This window comes from Ambystoma mexicanum, chromosome 3p (assembly GCF_040938575.1).
Source record: "Ambystoma mexicanum isolate Mex_15411 chromosome 3p, UKY_AmexF1_1, whole genome shotgun sequence".
Lineage (NCBI taxonomy): Eukaryota > Metazoa > Chordata > Amphibia > Caudata > Ambystomatidae > Ambystoma > Ambystoma mexicanum.
The window spans coordinates 188,233,699-188,257,965 of NC_090925.1; the positions used below are offsets into that span (position 1 = coordinate 188,233,699).

General features: G+C 44.2%; 1 protein-coding gene across 1 annotated transcript in view; it reads left to right on the forward strand.

Moving 5' to 3' along the window:
- The window catches only part of LOC138580226 (centrosome-associated protein CEP250-like), a 1,782,457-nt gene that overhangs the window by 625,211 nt on the left and 1,132,979 nt on the right, over nucleotides 1-24,267 (forward strand). Inside the window, exon 15 of the mRNA XM_069650593.1 lies at nucleotides 18,506-18,652. Within this exon, the coding sequence (XP_069506694.1) occupies nucleotides 18,506-18,652 (147 nt within the window). The remainder of the gene's footprint in view (nucleotides 1-18,505; nucleotides 18,653-24,267) is intronic.

A 24,267-nucleotide genomic window follows, 5' to 3' on the forward strand; every position in this document is an offset into this window, starting at 1 on the left:
CGACGGTCCGGCCCAAAGAAGAATCTGCAGACTCCAACCCTGCATCTCCAGGTGAGACTGAAGAAAGTTGAGATACACCTAGATTCAATGTTGTGGCTAAAGCCACAGCATAGCAAGATTTGAGACAGTGTCAGGATCACAACTAGATTCAAATTAGCGGCAGGGTTCAAAATACACCTATACTCAATACAGTGGCAAAAATCAAAAGCTCAGCTAGATTTGAGACCGTGACAAGAATCGGACTACAGCTAGCTCCAAAATAGTGTCAGGATTCAAATACTGTTAGATTTCAACAGTATGATGTCCCACACATAGCAGGTGTTGTGATACACTGATACTTGCATATGCACACCATCCTTATCGCAAGATCCCCTAGGTCCCTACAGAAAAGAAAAATAACATTTATGGCAAATTTTGATCTAAAAGTAAATGCTCCAAAATTAGTGGTGATTTTGCTCCAGAGAAAATTAAATTAATAGTTTGATGTTAAAGCTGTGTTAAATTTTGAATATCTATGCATGACTTTTACTACTAGATTGAGAGGTAAGGCAAAACTGGCTTTCAAACTGACACTAGCTATCCAGGGTATCACTCGATTTGGGAAATTTTGCAAAGCTCAGCCTATGGACGTAAGAATATATGATGGGAAGGCTGAGGCAGTGGGAAGGTTATGGAGCAGGGATTTGGTAAATTATGGCGTGACACTGATTCAAACACTAGAGAATATTTACTTAAAAAACATATTTGGTATACAGATATTTCCTTTGCTTCCATAACACAAAATTTGGCAAACCTTTTTTTATAAGATGAATTGCTGATTGCCCAGCTTCGTTTTGGGTAAGAATTTGGGGAAACGGGAATGGGTATCCTTTGTCGCCTATTGAATTCAACTTATTCTGCTGCAATTCTCTGGCTAAAGTATATGCAGAACCTAATGGAAAAGTACATTTGCGCCAATATTTTACCACCCCAGAATGATGTACTTCTGAAGTCTAACAACAAATAGGAAAGAGAAGTGAGAGAATTAATGAAGCAATCAAATCGTACTGAAAAGATTCATAAGTTGCTTTTATTGACAAAGTATGAGGGGGCAATGATCATCGTACCCCAATGTAATCTTTCTACATGTGAGAACTTTAGCAGCAGTTTGGAATGTTAATGCTGCCATCTCTGTTCTCTATAGACCTCGGTTAGACTTTGCTACATTACAATATTTTCTGCCAACACCTATTTGAGAGTTCGTAAGAGGTCTTTTTCCCCCTTTTCTCCATCTGGGTTTCACACAGTGTAGGCCAGCCATATGATGTTTATTGATGGCAGTCATGACAATGTTGACTGTGATGAATCTGATGATGTCATCACTCCTTTCCCTGAGTTAACCTCTCCCCATGTGGCCAGGGAACGTCAGCTGCTACCTGGTCCTGGCCCTGGAGGCGGCTATATGATGGAGGACCACCTGGGGGGGAAGAGACCCTAAGGAGATGGATGACATCATTGGGGAACTTCACATGCCTCTCCCATTCCTTTCTAGGGATGTTTCCTCTGCCCCCCTGACTCTAATGGTGTATTTGCATGCTCCTCCCCTTCTCCCTAGTAGGTCCACTTAATTTCCTCCCAAAATCCCATAAGGGCCCTTTTACTGACTACTGAGACGAGGAAGTGGTCAGGAGAGGTGAGAATCACTCCTAATGGAGCTTGGTATCCACTTCCTTCAATACCATTTAAAAGGAGGAACCACAGCCACTGACAAAGGATGATTAACAGAGTAGTGATGATTACTAAAACCGGGCATCCGACGGTCTAGTTGTTGGAAAAAGAATAACTGACCAGGGTCTTTAAAACCAGGTGAGCCACAGCTGATGGTGAGAAGGAGAGCAGAGAGAAATGCAGGTCTGCCAGACGGCCTGTAGCGAAGCCGAGCGAAGGAACGCTGCTGCATGTATGGCACGGAGGCGAGAAACAGGTGCCTGCGGTTCTCCATAAGAAAGGAAAGAAGAGCGGGATCCTCACACCGAAGAGGGAGGCATGGAAGCAGGGCTGCGCCTATCGGGACGCACACCAAGCCAAATCCGAAAGGCGACAGCAATAATAAAAGTAACCGGTAAGCTCAGGGAAAATAAAAGGGTTACCGGCGTACAGAAGACATTACCTAGAAACACCAGAGGGACAAAGTAACAAAAGTGAGGTGAAGCCAGGGACTACTGAAGAGCCCGAATTTTATATAAGGGATATGCTGGATGGTCTAGCAGGCTATGCTGCTTTATAGAAAAACAGCAAAGAAGCAAGTTGGAAGACATTAAAACAAATAACAGCATTTTGTTGACCAAGTTGTGAATAGGTCATTTAAATCCTAATAGAAGAAGTCAAGTTAAAGTTTTGTGTAACTAATTCCGGGCAAGAGAGTATACCAGTTGAAGTCAAGTTAATGTGTTGTGTAAAGAAGTCCTGGCAGGAGAGTATACCAGCTGCAGATAAGTGTGAATGCAAATTGTGATGTATCTCAAGGAAAGTTAATGTCCTTGAGAATTATGAACTGTAAGAGAAGGATTTCAAGAAAGACATTATCATTGTAATTGTGAACTAAGTACATGAAGGAAAGTCCTAAGAAGAAGTATACCTTAAAGATTGGAGGTGAAGAGAAAGCTAGGGGAAGGGAAGTGAGTTCCCCAAAGGAAGTGAATATTCTGTCTGTGTGAAAACCTTTGCTGGATTTGAACTTGTATGTTGAACTTTTGTTATTTGAACACGTTACGAAAACAAGAAACAGTACCTTTTTCACATTAGTTACTTAGAGTGTGAGGGCTAAAGTAGGATTACGGACACAGGACTGATTCTTTGTTTGGACATCTTGACACTGACAGACCCATTTGTTTTTGGTTGAGGTAGGGAAATTCCACCTAGATTAGGGATAGTGAGGCATTTTCCAACCCCCGTTAGTTGTAAAAAGTGTGTAGCCACAAATATGTCTCCTCTGTGTCTCTTTCTCATTCCTGGTTCCTCACATGACATACACCCTTTTAGATTAGGTCAGCCATGACATCCAGATACAAGTAATTATAGTATATAAAGGAGTGGATTCATTTCTGTTCTCTTTTTATTCCTTATTCCCCTTTATACATTTTGTTAACATTGTGTGTGAGATGTCATGTCACTTTTCTTTGATTATGGTCAATGGTAATTGAATTGTGCTTTTTGGTGTAAGGCTAATCTTAAACTTGGCTAACCTCGCCAAAATACCTTGTGTCACCCAACAGCTTGCACCCTCTTGAAGCTCATGCGCCCTTAGGCTGATAAGTGCCTGATTAGCTGTTGCATACACGACTGGTATCTCAGAACTCCTCACCTACCTCAAACTCGAAGTGAAATTACTCACGAAAACGGATTCATACCAACCTCCTCCCATATCTTCAATTTCATCACGCCACCTTTTATCGCGGTCAACATATGGTCCAATCAGGGAAAACTGGAGTGAAGTGCGGAGCTGCTGGCAGTGATCGACAACATTGTTTGCTCTATTCAGTGCAGCTCACACCAACACAATCAATTGATGCATTTCCACTGCGTATGCCGATGCCCCGATGTGGGCTGATTTCCACTCAAGGATTCGGTGCACTTGGAATGTGAGCCACCAGGGTGCCGTGAGGCATGTGTGGGAGATTGTGTGCAGCTAGGCTGATTTCTTTCGTGGGGTATAGCTGCGTTGTACTATGCTGTTGAGGTGTTTTATGAACAATATATATATATTTGCAGCTAGGCTGAATTGATTGAGGTGTGTAACTGCATTCTAATGTTTGTTGATGTAAAAGAGCAGCGTGAGCATAGTGGTATGAAAGAGTGTCTGTGGTTATCGGCTCCTGCCCGCTGTGGCTATGCTGAATTATTTTGAACACAGTCATTTTTGGGACTCTGTGGTTTGATTTGTAGGGCCCTTTACCAGGGACCCATAGGTATTTTCAATTGGGTTGTTGGTTTCTTCTTGCGATATTCTGCGGTGATGCTTCGTTTCTGGTTAGTATTCGTTTTCAAAGGACAATGGTTGTGGGGGAGGGCTCATACTCTATGAGCCAACTGAATCAAGAGCAATGATAGTGCTGCTTATCTGATGAAGAGCAGCAAAAGAAGAATCCTTGACAGGAAGTGACATGAGAGAGAGTAGAGTATGGACTGGTTAAATTAAAAGGAAGTCCATTCCTCCTCCTTGTTCTTACATACTTTTGTCTTAGAGGAGGAATGGACTTAGAAATACCCAGGAAGAATGGGTAAAATAATATCACATATCATATGAAGGCCGCCCAGGGGGAAGGGAAGAAAGGGCACTTCTTGGACCCGGTAGTGGGGTTTAGTAATCTCCCTAATGATATCTCTGGGATGGAAAGAAGGCTGAACTCGATGGACACCCTGTCCGAGCGCTCGTAGGAACCTGGTCCCTCCTCAGGGAAAGGGGAGGGGGCAGAGAGGGAGTTGGGAGGAGGGAGTTGAGGTTTACAAGTTGAGGTTTATAAGTTGGGGAACGGGGAGGGGAGGAGGGGTCAGTAAGTGGGCAAAATGAAAATATTAGACTGGTAGACATTGTCAGAGGAGATGAAGAAATCCCTGATGAAGGAACTTAGTGTTGATGTACAATATACAGGGGCAAAATGCCCCAGTCAAAAGGAAGAAAATGTAACACCTTTTGCGAGGTGTAAACTCAGAAATACTGCTGTTCCAAGAGACACACATAAGAAAAGTAGACAAATAGAAATACAAATAAAGGTGATGCACTCAATTATAGCAATCAAATGCGGGAAAAAGAAAGCAGGGGTCCTGATAGCATACATGATAGGCTGGAAATACAAATTAAAGAGTCGGTAGTGGACAAAGAGGGAAAATATGTGTTCTTGATTGCAGTCCTGGGGTCCAAACCATTACATTAGCATCAATATATGCTCCAAATACGGGGCAGGATGGGTGTATAAGGGAAGTAATGTAAAAACTGGAGAGTTTAGCGAAAGGGGATACAATTCTAACTGGTAATTTTAACATAGCATGGGTCCCAGAACAAGACATGAGCGGGAATATATCACCAAAAATACAAGCCCCATCTAAAGTGCTAAAACGAAAGATGGCGACACAGGCTCTCCATGATACATGGCGGGTACTCCGAGGACAAGAACAGGAATACACAAACTACTCCCATGTACACTCTTTTTTAACTCAAGGATTGATTGCATCTGGGCCTTGATAGGGCTATTAGGGAAAATAAGGGAAACAAATGTGGGGACGATCTCACTATAAGATCACGCCTCACTGTGGATGAGTTTGGAATGGGGTAATAAGAAGGGGAGGCTCTGGAACTGGAAATTCCCAAAGGACCTTTTACAGGAAGCGTTTTGGATTAAAGCGCTAGATAAACCTAATAGATACAAATAGGAGAAAAGATAGAGCAATATTTTAGAGAAAATGCCTCGAGGAAGTCCCCCAGGAAACAAATTGGGATGCATTTTAAGGCTGTAACGAGGGGGCATCTAAAAGCGCTCAAAGCAGGGAAAGAGAAACAGAGAAGACAGTGGGGAAAAAGACCTGGCAGAGAACATAAAGGATATACAAGGGGAAATTGCATAAGCCCCAAACAATAAACTAAAGAAGGCCATGAGACATGTCCATGGACAGTTGGCGACACTTAAGAACAAAAAAGGCAGAGAAAGTGTTACTAGATAAACAGTGGCAATATGTAAAAGCAAATAAAGCAGATAAACACTTAGCTACACAAATAAAGGAAATAAAGGGGGCCCAGACAATCCTAATACTCCGGAATAACCTTAGGACAGGACAAAACATCAAGTGAAGAAATGGGGGGCATTTTTAGGGAATATTATAAGAAATTATATCCCTTTGATAACCGCTCGGAAACAGGACAAGAGGAGTAGTTAAGGGGTCTCCCTATTCCGCAGATAACGAAAGAAGAGCAGGCAGAATTGGAGGACGAGATATGGGAAGAGGAGGTAAAAAAAAAAAAGAAAGTCTTCCAAAAAATAAAGCTCTGCGCCCGGATGGATACCTAGCTAGCTTCTATAAAAAATATAGCGACATATTTACTCCAATTCTTACGAGATTGTTTAGTACATTCAAAAATAAAGGAAACATAACTCCATCGATGAATGGAGCTACGTTGGTAGTATTCCATAAACCAGGGAAAGACCCAACATTACCAGGGTCATACCGTCCAATAGCTCTAATAAATTTAGATGCTAAACTATATACAGAAGTTCTCGCTAACAGAATTATAATATTAATGGTAGGAGAAAGTCATAAAACGAGCGCCTTTGCAGATGATATGTTAGTCGCTCTATCGAATCCAGAAAGCTTGTTAACGATATGAACGGGAGAACTAGAAGAGTTTTGGGCGATAGCAGGACTAAAAATTAATAAAAGACCCAGAAGTAATGCATAGATTAGAAACAGACAAGTGGAAAAGAGAATAGCCTATCTGGGGGTAACACTTACCAAAAGAACAGAACACTTGTATGAAACGAACTACATCCAGTTATTAAGTAAAGTCAGATCAGGAGGGGGCGTGGCCTGAGCTCATGGTGTATAGACGTGCCACACAGAGCTCCCGTCCAGATCCTGGCCAAGATCCTTAGTACGTACAGCAATAGAAGCAAAAACAGAAATCCCGGAAAACAAAGACCGCAAACTGGTGCCCCTGAGGCAAGCAAAATGGATGGCAGCCCCAATGCTTGAGTGCGTGAAGTAGGAGTTATCGAGCTGTGCGGCTGCCAAATTGCAGGCAGACAGAGTGTCAGGTGCTGCCTCTGGATCCTGCTCTGCTGCGGAGGGGTCAGCTACTTGAGACGCCGGCAGGCAACAGGACCCTTATGTGAGACCAGGGGCCGGTCCGGAGGAGGAAGCCGAGTCCTGCAGGAGACTGGCCGGTCCAGCACGCCCAGGAGAGGTAGTGAGAAGGCAGCGCCGAGGTGAGGGTACGTGTACAGGCGGCTGCGCCGATAACTCTGATCAGCAGTGCCCTGGGGCCACGAAGCAGGCGAGCCACAAGAAGAACCCCGGCTGCGGTGGAACAGCCTGAAAAGCCAACAAAACAATGTGGGTCGCAATAGGAAGAAGGCAGGCGGAACGAAACCATCGCGCAAACCATAAGCAGCAGGAGGGAAAGAAGGAAGTGTCAGCGGGAAATATAACCAGCTGCTGGACAAAACCCTGCGCAGCGAAAAAACAAGCTGAGAGGCGCGATGACTGAAGGCATGGGACAAGGAAGGTAAGACCCGCTGAAACGGGCACTGTTGCTGCATGGGCACAGGGAGAAAATGCACGGCTGCCCTACTCTGTTGTGAGATAATCCATGGCCATAGGCACTCTGGGACCCCAGCGTACCTGAATGGGTTGAGTGTGAAACTGGCCCCTCACCGTGATTGCTTCTCCATTTGGGGAGGAGATTTCAACTGTGTCCGGGACCCCACCCGGCGCAGGGGGTACAGACGTGCTCATCGCCCCTGAATGCAGTAATAGAAAATCTGGATCTGGCGGAAGTATGGAGGGAGCTGCACCTGGAGAACAAGGAATTCTCCTATTTCTCATCACCTCACAGGCTTTACACTAGAATAGATCACTTGCTGGTAGGCAGGACACATCTACCGCAAATAGAATCAGCAGATACAGATCAATATCGGATCACTCGCCGTTGCTCATGGTCTGGAGAATGCGTGGCCCTAGACCGCCTATACCACAGAGGCGCATGGCAACAGATGCCCTGACTGACGGTGCCTTCAGGGAGGGGCTCCGGAATATATAGGTAACAATGTGGGGAGTGTGGACCAATGGGGTAAAATCTGGGAGGCTCTGAAAGTTGTGGTAAGGGGAGAGGCCATTGCAAGTGCAGGGGGAATCGGACGGCATCTGAGGAATGACATAGAGGTGGATGAGCAGAGGATTAGAATGGTGGAGACCACAGAGGGAAGCAGAGCTAGAATTGGCGATACTCGGGGACAGCTGTCACAGTGCGAGACTGTCGAAGTTCGACTACATCGCAAAGACTTTCAGGGCACACTTGGAGGGGGATAAGCCGAGTAGACTGCTGTCGTGATGGTGCACCAGGGAAACTCCGAGTCACCTGACCACAGAAATTAAAGATGAAACAGGGACTGTGCACATGGCGCAAATGTCAATGAAACTTTCAGGAAATGTTATGCCCAACCGTACAACCAAGACACACTGGTACTCCAAAGTGATATATTAGACACGCTAGAGGAAATTGGCCTCCCCACGCTAGATAGTATGCAGCGAGAAATGCTGGAAGAGGGAATTAACGGCCGAAGACATTAGTGAAGTGATTACATCTCTGGCCACTTCAAGACCCCCGGGAGCAACGGGCTGCCCCTTGAGTTCTGCAAGGCATATAGCTCAGAATTTCCACCGGTCCTACACCAGGTATTCAAGTAGACATATGCGAACAAGGTGCTACCGGGATCTATGAGGATGACACTAGTAGTACCGATTCCGAAGCCGGGTAAATATTGACGACCATACTGGCTAAGAGGCTGTCCAGGGTCATAGGGACCATAGTGCATGGGGACCAAAATGGGTTTATTCTGGCCCGAAACACAGCAATACATTTAAGACTACAGCATGTAATGGCACAAACAGCAGGCCTATAGGAGCAATACGCAAATGGTATCATTGGACGCCATAACAGCGTTTGATTCTATATACTTGGAATGGTTGATTGCTGTGTTGAGAGGTTTTTGGGCTGGGTGAATATTTTATTGGATCGTTGAAACTGCTTTACGTAACACCAGTGGCTTGGGTGAAAATGGGAAGAACAGTGTCAGCAACCTGGGACATCCAAAGGGGTACTAGACGGGGCTGCCCGTTGTCGCCAATGTTTTACATCTTGGAGTTGGAACCGATAGCGATATACCTAAGGAAGCAATTCTTTGATGCAGGAATCAAAGTTGGAGTGGCGCACCACATAGTGTCTTTGTATGCTGACGACGTACTGTTGTATGTAAGGGACCCACGTCAGAACGTGGCAGTGATTCTGGATGTCCTGGAAAATTTTGCTAAAGTGTCGGGGATCTCATTTAGCAGAGAGAAATCTTTGCATATTCCTATTGGCGGGATTGGTTGGGAAAACAGTAGAGGAACTCCCGGGAGTTGGGCTCAGTTGGCAGCTACAATAGTTTAGATACCTGGGAGTGAACATCTGGCACACATCTGAACTGATGCACAAGGGTAACACTGAACTGGCGGTGAAAGGACTCAGGAAGTCCATGAAATTTTGGTCCAAACTACCGCTATCGGTGATGGGTAAGGTCGCTATAACTAAAATGATTGTTCTGCCTAGGTTCATATAATTTTTTCAGAACGTACATTACTACATCCCAGCCTCTTTCTTTCGCCTACTGGAAAAGCTGCTGAGGGAGCTTCGCTGGGGCCCTACTAGACATAGACTGTCCCTGACTACACTTAAGTTGCCATACAAGGAGGGAGGGGTGTAGCTACCGGACCTAGAGCGGTACTAACTGGTGGCTCAACACAGCTTTGTGGCAAGGTGGCTTGCAGATGAGACCACCTCAGCAACGGGACTGATAAAGCAGCTTGTGGCGCCTGCCGCCCTAAAAGAAACGCTATGGGTTCCACTGAGATGCCTGGGCAGTGCCCCAATGATTGTAACTCTGGGTAGGAGGGTCTGGAACAGGGCACTGAAACTATTGGGACGGGTGCACCCCTACTCACCCAAGACCCCGATTGCTGCAGACGTTTGTGTGAATAGAGCAGACCTAGCGACTGTGCGACAATGGGAAGGATGCACCATCTACACATGGTGGGGACACATATGAGGAAGGGGGTCTTTAGGGAGTTTGAAGCCATGGAGGGAAAGAAGGGTTACCCAAAGGTCAATTTCTATGGTACCAGAGGACCAGGAGGATAGCATGGAAGACGTGGGAAAAATGGCCTGAGGAGCGAACGGCAGACCCAATGCTAGATTTACTCCATAATCTGGGGGATGGATGGAGGCCAGTGTCCAGGCTCTATAGTCAGTTGGTGGATAGGCCCAATCCCAAGAGCGCAGCGCTGAAACAGTGGTGGGAGACTGACTTGGGAACCAGCATAACGGAGAGGGAATGGGAGAGAATCCTAGTGTACCCCTGAGAGGTGTCCAGAAACTCTAGATTCAGGTTGATTCAGCTGAATGTTTTGTATAGGACCTATATGACACCGGGCAGAATAGCTAAATTTTACAAAGGCACTCGCCCGCTATGCCCATGGTGTGGTTCGGAGGGAGCGGGGATGCTGCACATGTTTTGGGGTGTCTGAAAGCACAAGGTTTCTGGGCCAGGATAGAACAGACTTGCAGAAACGCTGGGGTGGCAAGATACAAATGATCACCGAAAGAATGCCTTCTGGGTGCCTACCCAAGAATAAGCAAAATTAGACACCTGGTCAAATTTATGGACATGGCGTGTATACTGGCCAAAAGGTCCATCGCAGTGGCATGGAAGGATCCGGGGGGACCACAATATACCTGGTGGTGTAAGGAACACTGGGCAGAGGCTGAAACCAGAGTATGGGGGGGACGGTGTGTCCAGAGCCGGGGAAGACCCAAGCCCAGCATATGAGGCCTGGAAGTCGCTGATCCGGGATGTATTCCACCCATCAGACGACAAACCCCCATGAAAGAATAACACCCACACTTGGACCGTCCAGGTTCTGCTGAGTGCTTGGCTTATGAGCTAATAACCCCAGGCCTGCAAACGTTCACACCCTGCAAATGTAATGGCATACCAAGCCCAGGATCCCTTCAGGACAAACTGCTTAGCACCCGAAAAGGGGAAACAAAGGGAAAGGAAAAGAACAAAAACCGGTTACTGTGGAGTAGACTGTCAGTTGTTTGTTTTTGTTATAAAATTACTAAATGTTGTTGACCTACCATTATATGCTTGCATGAAAAAGATGTCAAATTGAGATGCTGAAAAGTGTATGCCACCTATAAATGCCAATAAACAGATTTAAAAATAAATTAAGTAAAGTCAGATCAGACTTGTTGAAATGGAACCCGCTCAATATTACTTGGTGGGGGGAGGATGACAACAATAAAGATGGTGATACTCCCTAGATTATTGCTTTACTTCCAGGCGTATTACTTCCAGGCACTGCCCATTAGAATCACGAAAACCTTCTTCCGATACTTGAATAGGGCCTTTACGCCATACATATGGAAGAGAAAACCTCCAAGGGTAGCAATGGCCACAATCCCGGTACCAAGACATAAGGGGGGATGGCATTCCCACACTTCTTGAGATATTACGAGGCGGTTCAATTAAGGGTCATGAGAGAATGGTTGAGGGGTGATCGGAATAAAATGTGGGTAAGACAGGATAGGGCGATCGAGGGAACTCCTGTGGATCAACAAAATGAAAAGACATCCAAATACTAGGATTAGTGAGATAATGGGGGTAGGACTGGAGAGTTGGAACAGGGCAATGGAAAGGGGAGCACTTTCGATGAAGCCTTCCCTAATTTGTCCCATGTTTGAAAATCCAGAATTCCGACCAGGAATGGAAAAAGAGGCATTTAAGAAATGGGAAAGAGTAGGATGTCAGAAAATAAAGGACATGTATCCCTGACAGTCACTCAAGACGTTTGAGGAATGTGTTCAAGAACTAGGTGTGCCCACATAAGATTTGAATCTTGGACATATTATAATCTACCACAACAAGGCAAAGGGAGGAAGAGACTGAACCAACTTCAGGGTGGGAGAGGGCAAAGGGATGGTTGGGAAGTTAAATGAAACAATGTTGAAGAGCAATGATGTACACTGGAAAATGTATTAAACATTTGCACGCTACAGACTCATAAAATAGGCTTTAAAATTGTTACCCTCATGCCTAACTGGGTGACAGTCTATCCAGATTGGTTCTCGAAGCTCCGCACAATTCCACGTGACGTGATGTCTGCAAGGTCTCAACCCTCCCTCCGGTCTTATTTAGTCTATACATGGAACCCCTCAGTGCACTCCTAACCAACTCAAACACCCCAGTAAAATAATATGCAAGCTATGCCTAAAATGTAGGTGTCCAAAGAACAAAACCCATCCTGTGTAGGCCTTGCTACTATTCAAACATGGATGTCAAGCACCTTCTTAAAATTGACCCTGCCAAGATACAATTCATCCTCCTAGATCCCCCAGCCATGCATGCTCTCACTCGAAGGTGTCTGAACATTATGCACTTGGTCTGATTTACTCCACAACTGACCAACTCAGCGAAATCTATGATTCATTGTGGACAGCAACCTATCATTTTAACAACACATAGCTACTGTAAGGAAGGCATGGTATCAACAGTAAGACAGACACAAGTGACCACAGTTCAAGGGTGTTTATTGAACTTCAAAAAACGGTTTTGAAAAACGCCTATCTAATCCTAAATCTAAAGATGGGAGCAAACTACAACCATCAAGTAATAACGCAGTCCTAGTGGGGTCTTGTCAAAATAAAATGGCCAATACTAATAAACCTATTGCTAATCCTTACCTCTAAATACAAATAGTATTGGGAAACAATGTTATGTAAAAGAAAGAAGTGTTCAAGAAATGATATGTCAGGATAGTCGGGCCGTTGGCCTCCCTTTCCCATGTATTCAGCATGGGACAAGGCGGCCCACTCGAGCTTAGCACAGTCTCTGGCCTTTCTAGCACGAGGGTGCAGTTAAAACATTAGCATCAGAGCCTTCTGTGCCCAAGTCTCTTTGCTTTTCAAAGTCTCTTCTTTCAGACGTACAGGATCATTAGGAAAACATTAGCATCAGAGCCTTCTGTGCCCAAGTCTCTTTGCTTTTCAAAGTTTCTTCTTTCAGACGTACAGGATCTTCAAAGGTAAGTCTGACCTCAGGCGACGGCGAGTGTTACGCTGCTTGCAAGTGCAGAATAACGTGAAGCGTCTGTCTTGAGGATCGGGGCAGCTTGTATAGCTAAGATCGTGGGCACGCCCATTAGGGCCGGTTTACCAACCACACCCTGCCACTCCTAGAGAGTGAGCACGTGCAAAGGCAATCCATTAGCAGCCTCACCCAAGAATACACTTGGGGCTGCTTAATGGATGGAATGTTCAAAGTTAATGCATCCTGCTTAATGGATGGAATCTTCAAGGTTAATGCATCTGAAGTGCTATGTCGATAATAAAAGCTTTTTGGTGTTAAATGGATGTTATTTACTTTTGTTCATGAGCGTGGCGCCAAAGGCGCCAAGATAGTGTCCACCCAGGTCCCCTGTGCATGCGACCCCTGCATGCCTGTGCCCCTGACTTCATGACCATGACAGCACTCTCCCTCAAGGCACCTCTCAAGGGCGGTTCTCCTCCCCGTCCTGGTTTGGTGGGATTATTGCGATGGAACTGTCTGAATAAACGCGGAGCATGGACGTGTTCACTGGGTTCCCAAGTTCGGTCTTGAGGTCCGTAACCGTTCAAGTCAATTAGGTAATACAATTTTGATCGAACCACCTTGGAGTCCAGGATGGATTTGACTTCATATTCTGGTTCTCCATCTATTACTTCGGGCTCTGACGGAGAACTAAGCCGTCTATCGGATTTAATTGGTTTGAGGAGAGAGAAATGAAATACGGGGTGAATTTTCATTTGAGATGGTAACTCCACTTTTATGCCGACAGGATTGATTATGGACTTTATAGTATAGGGGCCCAGGTATCTTGGCCGGAAAGCTCTTGGCCCCTTCTGGGTTATATATTTGAATGCTAACCACACCTTTTCTCCAATCTGGTAGGCGGGAGCTTTCTTCCGATGTTCTTGTTTACTTTTGTTCATGAGCCTGGCGCCAAAGGCGCCAGGACAATGTCCACCCAGGTCTCTTGTGCATGCGCCCCCTGCATGCCTGTGCCCCTGACTTCATGACACTGAGCCGGGCTCAGATCCCCTTTAACTTAATGCTTGTAGGATTTTCATGTATCCAATTTCTCAGGTGATTCAAGGTTCACTCCGGATCCCCCTCAGCTGGGTTCAGATCCGTTTTAACACAATGTTCAATCAGTCTCCCTCCGCGGGGCTTGGACCAATTTAATTCACTCTAACACAAACTTCATTTAACCCAAATGCTTTCAATTGATCGCCCTCATTCTGTATCGGACCAACTTTATCTACTTTGTCATCAACTTTCTTGGCAGTATCACCATCAAAGACTTTCGATTGTGCACAGGATTTTGCTTGACCCGTCGCAGGACCACTTTGATGCACAGTTCTTTGCCACTTTTTCAACTGTCAATTCTCAGTTGGATACTTTATCTTGGGTTCAAAGTTCAATCACTCACGTTGGTTATCACTTGCGTTTCATACACTGTTTGCTTCAGTGCTCAACATACAATGTTGCCATTTGTAACCTTAGCTTCAACACAGACCGGTCTGGTATTGGTCTCCCCAACTCACCAGCTGTGTTGATTTCACTTGCGCTGCTTTAGTACCACGCGAGCAGGCAATTCTCCCCGCCTTGATTATCGACGTTTGAGGGTCCCGGATACCTCAGACCTACAATGCAGGAATCTTCAGTCTTGGTTTCCTGGTGTTAGGCTTTGTATTCTCGAGATTCTGTGAAAGCAACGTTTCCTTGTCCTGGGCACGAAACTCTTTGCGATCCCCTTCTGTTTCGCCTTCTTTCTCCTCATGTTAAAATGCCACCTTTGAACTGCTGCTGCCTTTTATCCATGTGGGGAAGTGTAATGGAAGTCAGGTGTGTGTGATGGTCAGTAATTGCCTAACCATTGTATTGGGACATGTCAGTTATACAGCTCAGGCGTTAATACGTTTTCTCTCATAACAAGCTGTCCATGGCAAAGTGTTTGTGTTGTAAAGGGGTCAATGCAGTCTTTTCATCGAAATAATTTACATAGAATAGTTTTCTATTGAAATGTATTAATCGATTTGCAATACCATCGAAACGAATTTTCATAGAACTTTTTTCATCGAATTGTACCTTTTTAATATTTAAAAACATTGTAACATTTAATAATTAATGAAATAACAGAATTCTAATTTAATTCAATGTTCAATATTATAACTGTTAATGTAGATATAGATATATTTTTGGGCCAAAATATTTTTTCATCACCTTGCATGGCTTCCTGGATTTTGGGTTTTTTCTCGTGGATTCATCTGTGGATTTCGCATTGGATTTTGGCTTTTATTTCCTGGATTCAACCGTGGATTTCACTTGGATTTTGGCTTCAATTTCATGAATTTGCCTGTGGATTTCACTGGATTTTGGCTTCTATTTTGTGGATTGTCTTGTGGATTTATTGGAATTTGTTGTTTTTGTCGTGGATTTTCCTTTGGATAATGAAGGTTCAGATTGTTGATCTGGGAATTTGTACAAGATTCTTGGTATCCAGAGTGCATTGGTAAGTCCTTTCTCTGGTAATTTAACATTTTATATTAAATGCAACACTGTTGAAATAGGTTAATTTGTCTTGTTTTTCGAATTCCAGTATGCATTTTTTTAATCTTTCTTCTGTGTCTCTATGCTTTTTCCTCTGTGTTTTTGTTTTTTCCTTTGATAATAACCTGGGCTATTTGCATTTCCGGGTTCGCTTGTTCCAATTTTAAATGTATAAGAAAAGACAACAATGTTGGATTATTCATTTTGAAGGATTGATTTATTTCATTTTGCCAGCCTTCAATTTTGTTTGTTCTGGCATATCCATTTAATACTGATTCATAACGATTCCATAATTTTTAATCGAATCTTGCCCTCCTTCTCAACCAACTTCTTGTTAACTGTCGAATCCAATTACTATCAAAATAATCTGGCAGTGATTCCAAGTATTGTTCATTGTCTTTATAAAATTGAGAATCTGTTAAATGTTCATAATATTCCTCTACATGATTAACTGGTACAAAAGCTAATGAACAACAATAATTTGATGTTGTGTTGGAACTCTAAATCTTCAATGTACCTTGATTGCATCCCAATTTTCTGTAATTTACGCCAAATTGATTGTGTGAAGTGAAAAAAACAGCCTTGGATTTTACATGATCGGAAAATGTTATTACAGGCTTTGTTTTGTTGTATCTCGTAATCCAGAACCATGATTTGTGGTGTTTTTGGGGTAATGTTTTCTTGAATTAATCTAAAAATGTGTTTATATGTTTCTTTGGATTTTTTTGGCATTCGTTCATATATCAAAGGAATAGGAGACTCTTCGATCATTGCGTGAATGCTGTAAAATTGCGAAAAAGGTTTACAGCACACTTTGAAGGTTGCATCTACATGCCATATTTGAGCGTTTTAAGTATTCCATATTTCGAGATGTGCCAAATATCATTAATTTTTGATGGTTTGACTTTATCGAATAATAAGAAGGTATCATTTTTTTCCGTTACTTTTAATTCTGGTGGTAAATAGATTTCTGCAAAAGTTTCAGGTGTTTTTGGAAATTTCGCTTGTACTTGTCTTTGTTTACTTATTTTTCGTCGCAATGTTTTGATATGTGACATTTGACCAGCCAAATGAAATGGAAGATTTGCGCGCACACCTTTTACTACTGATCCACTTGCTTCATCTACATTTTCTTTAGCCCTTTCTTTCATTTGAGTTATGGTTTTTATTAACCATAATTTTCGTACCATCGGGTAAGTGGTTGTGTTCCACCTCATGAACGCTTTATCACCATGCGTTACTGCCTTGTCTTTGCATTTGTTTGTGAAGTATTCGGTACATTTCCAGTACAATTTTGGGTTCATTTGTTTTTCTCTGTTGTATGTATATCCCTTAAAAACCAATTGTTTTTTCCCCATTTTGGATACCACAAAATCAATACTTTAGGTCATTGTGACTGACTTGAAAATGAAAGAGAAATAGTTTTAACATATTTAGTTTGATAGTTATCGCAGTATAATATGTCTAATGTCAAAACTTGTATTCTAAATGTATAACTTACCAGTATTATTATCAAATTATAATAACTGAAACGCTTTCGTATTCCATACTATTGTCTCACTGGATAGTCGGTAAATGTGAAAGCACCATTATAAGCAACTGTCACTTCTCCTGATGTGCTTGTATAGGTCCTTTCTTAACAAGTTACAGTCTCATCGAACCTGCAGTGTGTTTCGATTAATTGGTTTCAATGAATATGCACTTTTAATTATGTTGGTGGTGTTTCGATGGAAAACATTTCAAAGTTTTGATGGATTATACTTTCGATGTAAATAAATCGATGGAAAGACATGTAACCTTGTAGAGGCTAGGGGTGAGTTCCTAAGTATCCTACCTGGTAGGATGGGGTAAAGGTGTTACAGGGAAGGGGATGCTGCGTCGCACCATCTGGTGTCCCACTCCCCGAAGACCCCTCACCCAGGTGATCCTCCAGCACTGGTCCACCCCCAGGAACTGGATACAAAAGTGATGGCTGTGTCCTAGCCACCTGAATGACAGATTCCCAGGGACTAGCAGGTGAGACACCTTCAGGTTTCTCACACTACAAAGGACCAAGCTGCCAGGCATCAAACCCTCCCAGCCGCCCCAGGACCTCTGAACAGTTTTGCAGGCTCTGGTAATCTCTCACATAGATGAGGAAAACGCGCTTCTAGCAGGACTTCCAGACACACAGCTTCTACCCACACTTAAAGCGGCAAACAATCCGGCAGCGCACATCATCACCAGAGCATGCAAATTTGACCACATCTCTCCCTAAGCAATCCGAGCTGCATTAGTTACCCTTACCAGCTAGGATCCTCTTATCAATCCCTGTTTCACCTACAAGGCTATCTTTGCAGGCACACCACCATACCTAGTGGCGAAGTTAAATGCCTCTGGCAGATCATGACATACGTACAGTAGGACTCTTGCCAATCTCGGAACTAAACTGGCCTGCAGGAGAAAACTAGGAAACTGTCCTTGTTCTGCTAGACTCCAGTCCTATGGAATTCCATCGCAGTATCAATCCAGGCTGGTCCCTACTGTTCTGGAAAGAGATGGAAAATCTGGCTATTTCAGTTGCACCTTGACATTAGCTAGACTCCCAAGCTACTCCCCAGCTATTGGGTACTATCTGCAACGCAACACAGTGCTACTGTCTTCATTGCTTTGTGTAAAAACACACATACTACTGCATTGCTGCCTGCCCCTCAACAATGTTCTGTGTTAAATTCTACCCTAATCCTTTGATACAGTTCTCTGCTGCTTCTGAGCTAGGTTTGCGTTGTACAATAATAATAATAAATAACATAAAAAGTTCTTGTTTAGCAGCACATCCCTTAAATCGAATAGCATTTTAAATAGCGTGATCATGTAGTTCACATTTTTATATATTTGCTTCGTTTCCATTTTGTAAGCCATTGTTTTATGGAAAATATCTGAAATAAACAAGTGATTTGATTTTTGATTATATTCTATTTGGGGTAGAAGTCACTGCACCTCTTATGGAAGTTGATAAGTGACAATATCTTGTGCTTGGACCACCATATTTTCTAACTTTCTTTGCGTTTTATGCTCATTGCCAGGCCAAGCAGTCGAATGCAGAGCTGATGGTCACCCAGGCACGGATGAAGGCAGAAGCAGCCGATATCCGAGACAAGGCAGGGAAGATGGGAGCACTGAGTGAGGCTCTGGCACAGGATAAGGTGGAGCTCAACCACCAACTTATGCAGGTGAACATGGCTGCAATGTATAGGACTGGATTTGGGTGCTCATTGGAGGCGCTTGGTCTCCTCCCCACCCCCCTCCCAAGCACAATGTCTCTTGTCCTCTCTAGATCTGTCCGCCACTCTTGCTATTTGTTTTTCTCTCTCCCTTACTTGTTCTTTCATTCCCCTTTTCCCTTCTTCATATTCCTTTCTTCTACAGGTGGAAACACCAGGCTGATGCAACATGTTCCCCTTCCTTCGGACTCCTGGGGTATCCAAACCATATTGTCTGAATTGGACCATTTCTTGTAATGCTTAAGAATAATTTGGAAGCCTATTTGCAGGCTGTGCCCCGGTCTTCTGTACATCAGTTAGTTCCTTCCACTTGGTACCCTTAGGACGCATCACGCAGACCTATATTTCTTGTGTAATGCCTATTTAAATATAGTCTGTTTAGCGGTTCTGCTTTGAAACATTTTCTGTCAGTTCTACAATACTGTTCTCCAGAGCTGGGCACTACCATTGTTCGTTCAGTTGTTCCTGCTGTTACTCCATTTTGGCTTGCTCTCACAGTGTTCAAGGTTACGTGGATGCCTTTAGCACTGGGGCTCAGCTGAATTTCAAGCACTTTATCAGGAGCATGCAAAAGGTGAGTAAACCGCTTTTCCTTTCCACAAAAGCCCCACATGACTATTTCTCTTTCTCTCTGGACATATCGCTGAGTGATGGCTACTTTATCCACTGCCTTAGGTGGCATACGCTATGCTTCACTGTCTTACCACAGACTTTATTCATTGAGCCTGGATAGAGTTGTCTTAGCACGTGCTTTAGGCCCTGTGATGGCTGATACTTTAAATAACTGTTTGGAAAGATAATATTTGTGCCGTTTCCCTCCTATAGACGTCTATGAGACTCTTTTAGTGTTGTTTGACTCCTGACTTGACTTTTTGGAGGTAAGTAAAGCCTTCTGCTTTACTTCCATTGTCATTTTGCTAATTCTTGTGGGGAATCTGATCAGCCCATAACACTATCAGTACTTACCGACTGTCTATCTTTATGGATTTCTTTTATTGTTACAATTGCACACATCACCCTAGAGTCATGTGAGTTTAGGATACTTTGAATCTGTTCAACTTTTTCTGTAATGGCCTTTTGCACATTTACAAAGTGTCCATGGATAGGATGGTGGCAGCAGATATTTCTTCACTGTGTGTTACCCTTTTACTTGTGCACTTTTGCATGTACCGCATACTACGAGTGGCTAGCACTCTAAGATTGCCATGCCAGAGGGTTTGTCTGTCCTTTTGGATATATTTTAATTTGGCCTTCTTCCTGCTCTCTCAGGTCCGCAATTGCCATATATACGGGAAGGTCTTTCCCACGGTAAGTTACTGCCTTCCTGGGATAAGGGTGGTTTGTCTGTGTGTGGGTTGGGACTACCTGCTCTCAGTACACTTCCCAGTGTGTGACGGTTTCTTGCTGAGTAAATTGTTGTGGCCATAATTGAATGTGCAGATCCTTACCATTGGTGGACCTGGGTGAGCTTCCAGTCCAGATCCTGTATAAAAGGAGGACTACTACAACCATCCGACAGATCACTGTTGGAGCTAAGACCCCTACGAAGAAGTGCAGCCCACTGACGGCTTGAGGACGACTCCTGCAGACCAACGCCAATGGAATCCCGGTGAAGCCCTGTTCCTCTGTCCTGATCTCAAAAAGGCCCTCATCGGTGCTTCGACCCCTGGACTGGCGGGAACAATCCCTCTCGACCCCTGTTCATGGATCCATGCCTTTTGAGCCTTCGGTAGTGTCAAGTGGTGGGTTGAACAGCTCTGTTCTGGTCTACCTTGCTTCAGTCATTGTCATTCCAAGTACTTGCTGCAGTCATTGCCATTCCAAGTGCATCCTTGAAACACTAGTGTATAGGCGCGTTATAAATGCTATATCATATCATATATATATATCATATCATGGAGGATCTTCATCTTATACTACAGAGGCCTGGCTCCTGAATTTCCATTCTTCTTGCATCAACGGAAGCCATGCAGGGCCTGCTCCTTTGTTCGTATGTAGTGGTCCAGGTCTTCAGTGGGCTGCTCTTAAGGGTCTTGGCTCCAACAATGATCTGTTGAATGGCTGCGTAAGTCCTCCTTTTACTAGGATTGAGGCTGGAATTGCCCTCACCCCACCAATGGTAAGGATTTGTCACCGATCCTGGACGGCTCTGGCCACTACATCTGCTCAGCAACAGACGCACTCAGTCATGGATGTGGACTGGGTCCAGATAGACCGAGACCCCACATTCAGCAACACGTACCGACCACCACTTTGTCTGCGAAAACGGGAGCTTTTCCCTTGAAGGGACTTACCATATACGGAAACTCAAAGAACCAGGGAAAATATCATGGCACTCCCCTTTTAGAGCAGACGGTACTCTAAATGACATTAGGCAGTAAAATTCAAAAGTGCACAAGACCTATAAAAAAGAAAATGGTAAAATAGTATCCACTTCCCCAGTCCATCCTAGAACATCATGCAAGTAACCACAAAGTTACCAATACCAAAGTTATAGAGACAGTGTCTCTACCGCACTTCACAGACTGTGATGCGTTCAGAGAAAAACAAGTTGAGAATTTTACTATGGAGAACAGATTTCTCTTAAATTGATTTAGTGCCCCAAAACAGATTAGCGAAGCAAGGAAAGTGAAACTAAAATGCTTCAATTACCTCCAAAAGTCAGGAACGTTTTTTAACACTATGGCCAAAAGTGAGGTGTCTCATTGATGTCACTGGAGGGAAAGCATGCGAAAGGAAAATCTTTCCTAACACTCGCCCCCGCCCGCACAGCCAGATAGGGGACAAAGGGTTCTTCCACCCCTGGATGGATCTCTTGTTCTTGTCGGTTATACATCCTGGACAGACCATCAGCATTCTACTCAAGTGTCAGAGGCATCAGTCTGTACTATAAAGTGTCTAAGATAGTCAGGTGCCGTGAGAATAGGGCCTTGGCACAAAGAGGTCTTCAAGCCCTGAAAGACCTTACCAGACTCCTCAGACCAAAAGACCGTTTTAGGTTTCTTTGGAGTACTGAGAACAGTCAAATGGGCAGCTATGGTGCCATCATTTGCCATAAAATCCCGGTAGTACCCAGTGAGGCCTAGAAAATCCCTCACCTCAGTTTCGGTTGTGTGATTCTCCCAGTCTAGTACAACCTGTATTTTGCTATGTGGAGGCTGAATCTTGCCCCACCAAACTTATGCCCAATGTTGCTCACTGATCCATGTCCAATCTGACACAAATTTCAGATTGGATCCATGTCCAATCTGAAATTTGGTTGCCTTGATGGTCAAGTGGGCCTGGTGGAGTGCCTGCAATACAATCTGGAGGTGTCCCAAAAGTGGAACTGCAGTATCAAGATATGCCATTCAGAATTCATCAAGTGCATTCAGGAGATAGTTGACCAACCTCTGGAATTGTGCAGGTACATTTGAATTTTTAACCCAAAAGGCATCCCCCTAAATTGGTTAAAGCCCACAAGTGTGGACTATTTAGTCTTCTCCATTGCATTATCTGGCAGGACTAATTGCCAATAGCCTGAAATAAGGTCAATATTACTAAGGTATTAGACAGCACCTAGCTTGTCCAACTCATCAGCTAATGGTAAGGGGCGGGCAACTGCCTTGGTGACTGCATTAAGAGCTCTGTAATTCAAACAGAACCTGAACTCGGAGGTACCTGCTTTCAAGACAAAGACTTCTGGCTTGGACCAAGGACTACTCAAGGTCTATATCACCCCATGTTCCAACATCTTTCCGACCTCTGTCTCGATATGGTACCTCAGCATGTATGATATAATGTAACTCCTAGACTTGTTAGGAACACTGTCTGCAGTATCTATGTTGTACTGACACCAGGGTGTCAGTCCTAGGGTTAGTAAAAACAAGGAGGCAAACTGCCTAAGCAAGGGCTGGACCTGTTCTTGTTCCAGGGTCAGTTAAGGGGACAATTTGGCAACCTCAATGGAGCCTTCTGAAGGGCTACTTGGCTACTTCTGTGTTAATGTTTTCTCTGTGATAGCGCCTGGATGTCTTTGGGCTTTGGTGCTCTAGAAATTAATTTTTTTAAAAAAAGAGATCAGGGAGAGACTCTGACTCTTTTTTCCCCTGTCTGAAGCCAAGCGCAGGGCTCCCATTATTTATTCCTAGGGATGAATCCTTCAGTATATTTATGGGGAACACTTTGGGGGACTATTTGGGGCACCCCAGGCCCACTAAATAGTTCCTCACCTAGTCGATTGTCAACTCTGTAAGGTCCTAACCATTTGTCCTGCAATGCTCTAGGCCATATATGGTTCATGATCCGTACTTACTGGGCATGGGGGAAAATGAACAGGTAAGGCTTATTGGTCATACCAGTGCTTGACAAGCCTGTTCCTTGTCATCGGCCTCTGCCATCAGGAGAGCCATTCTTTTTCTCAGGCCCAACACATAATCCACTACATTTAAGGTGGATGAAGTGTAAGGGTTGTCCCAACCTTCCTTCACCAGATCCAAGGGGCCTCTGGCTGAATGGCCAAAGAGAAGTTCAAAGGGGCTAAAGCCAACCCCTTCTGTAAGCAAATGAAAGCCAGGGCAAAATATAAGTCCCACTTCCTTCTCTCAGGTTCTTAAAGAGCTCCAATCATGCTTTTTTTTAATTTTAGTTTTTATTAGGCATTTTAAAAACAGTGCTTTGTAAAGAAGTACAGAACCAGTAATAACGTTAACCATTTTAACCCACCCTTACTCACTCCCCGCGGTGTAGCTACCAGGCCCGGTCATCTGGCAGGGACAAACACAATAGCCAAGTCAAAACATTGCATTGATACAGGAACTGGCAAGCTGGGATCAACGTACATTGATTAACATATTGTTACAGGAAGTGTAGGAGTCTCTAACGCCCCTTTTGAGCCTGAACGTAGTAACAGACTTGTGAGGAACATAAAAAAGCAAACACAATCAAGGTGAAAGGTTCCTGGTTTCAAAGCGTTAGGGTGATAGCATCTTCCCTTAGTAGCACTGCTCCCCACTCAAACACGAAGGTGTCCATCTTGTCAGAAGCTATTGCCGAGATCTTTTCATGTGTAGATCCTCCACAGTTTGGTGAGCCACTCGTTTCTGGACAGGGTGGCTTTGCTTTTCCACTTCTGCGATAGGGCTATCCTCCCGGCCCTCAGCATGGCTTCCACTACTCTGGGAAAGTTGTGGGTTTCGTCGCCAGGGGAGGGAACACCAAGCAAGAGTTCAATGGGATGCATTTTTGGTGAGAAGCCAACCATATCTTTGATCCAGCTCAACAGTTCAGTCCAGTAGATTTGTACGGTCAGGCAGAACCACCACATGGGGTACCATGTTCCCTGTTGGTCACATTCCCTCTGGCAGAGAGGCAAGACCCCTGCAAAGATTTTAGACAGCCTAGCGGATGGAAGGTGCCAGGCAGGCAGAATTTTGAAGTTCTGTTCCGTTCCGGACGTATAGAAGGACCCCGCCAGCATCAATTTAAATATTGTACCCCAGGTTTCTTCTTCAATCTCCTCCCCCACCTTATCCACCCAAAAGCGTTTGAAGTTTTCTCCACCTGCAAGGTCAGCTGTGGTCAAA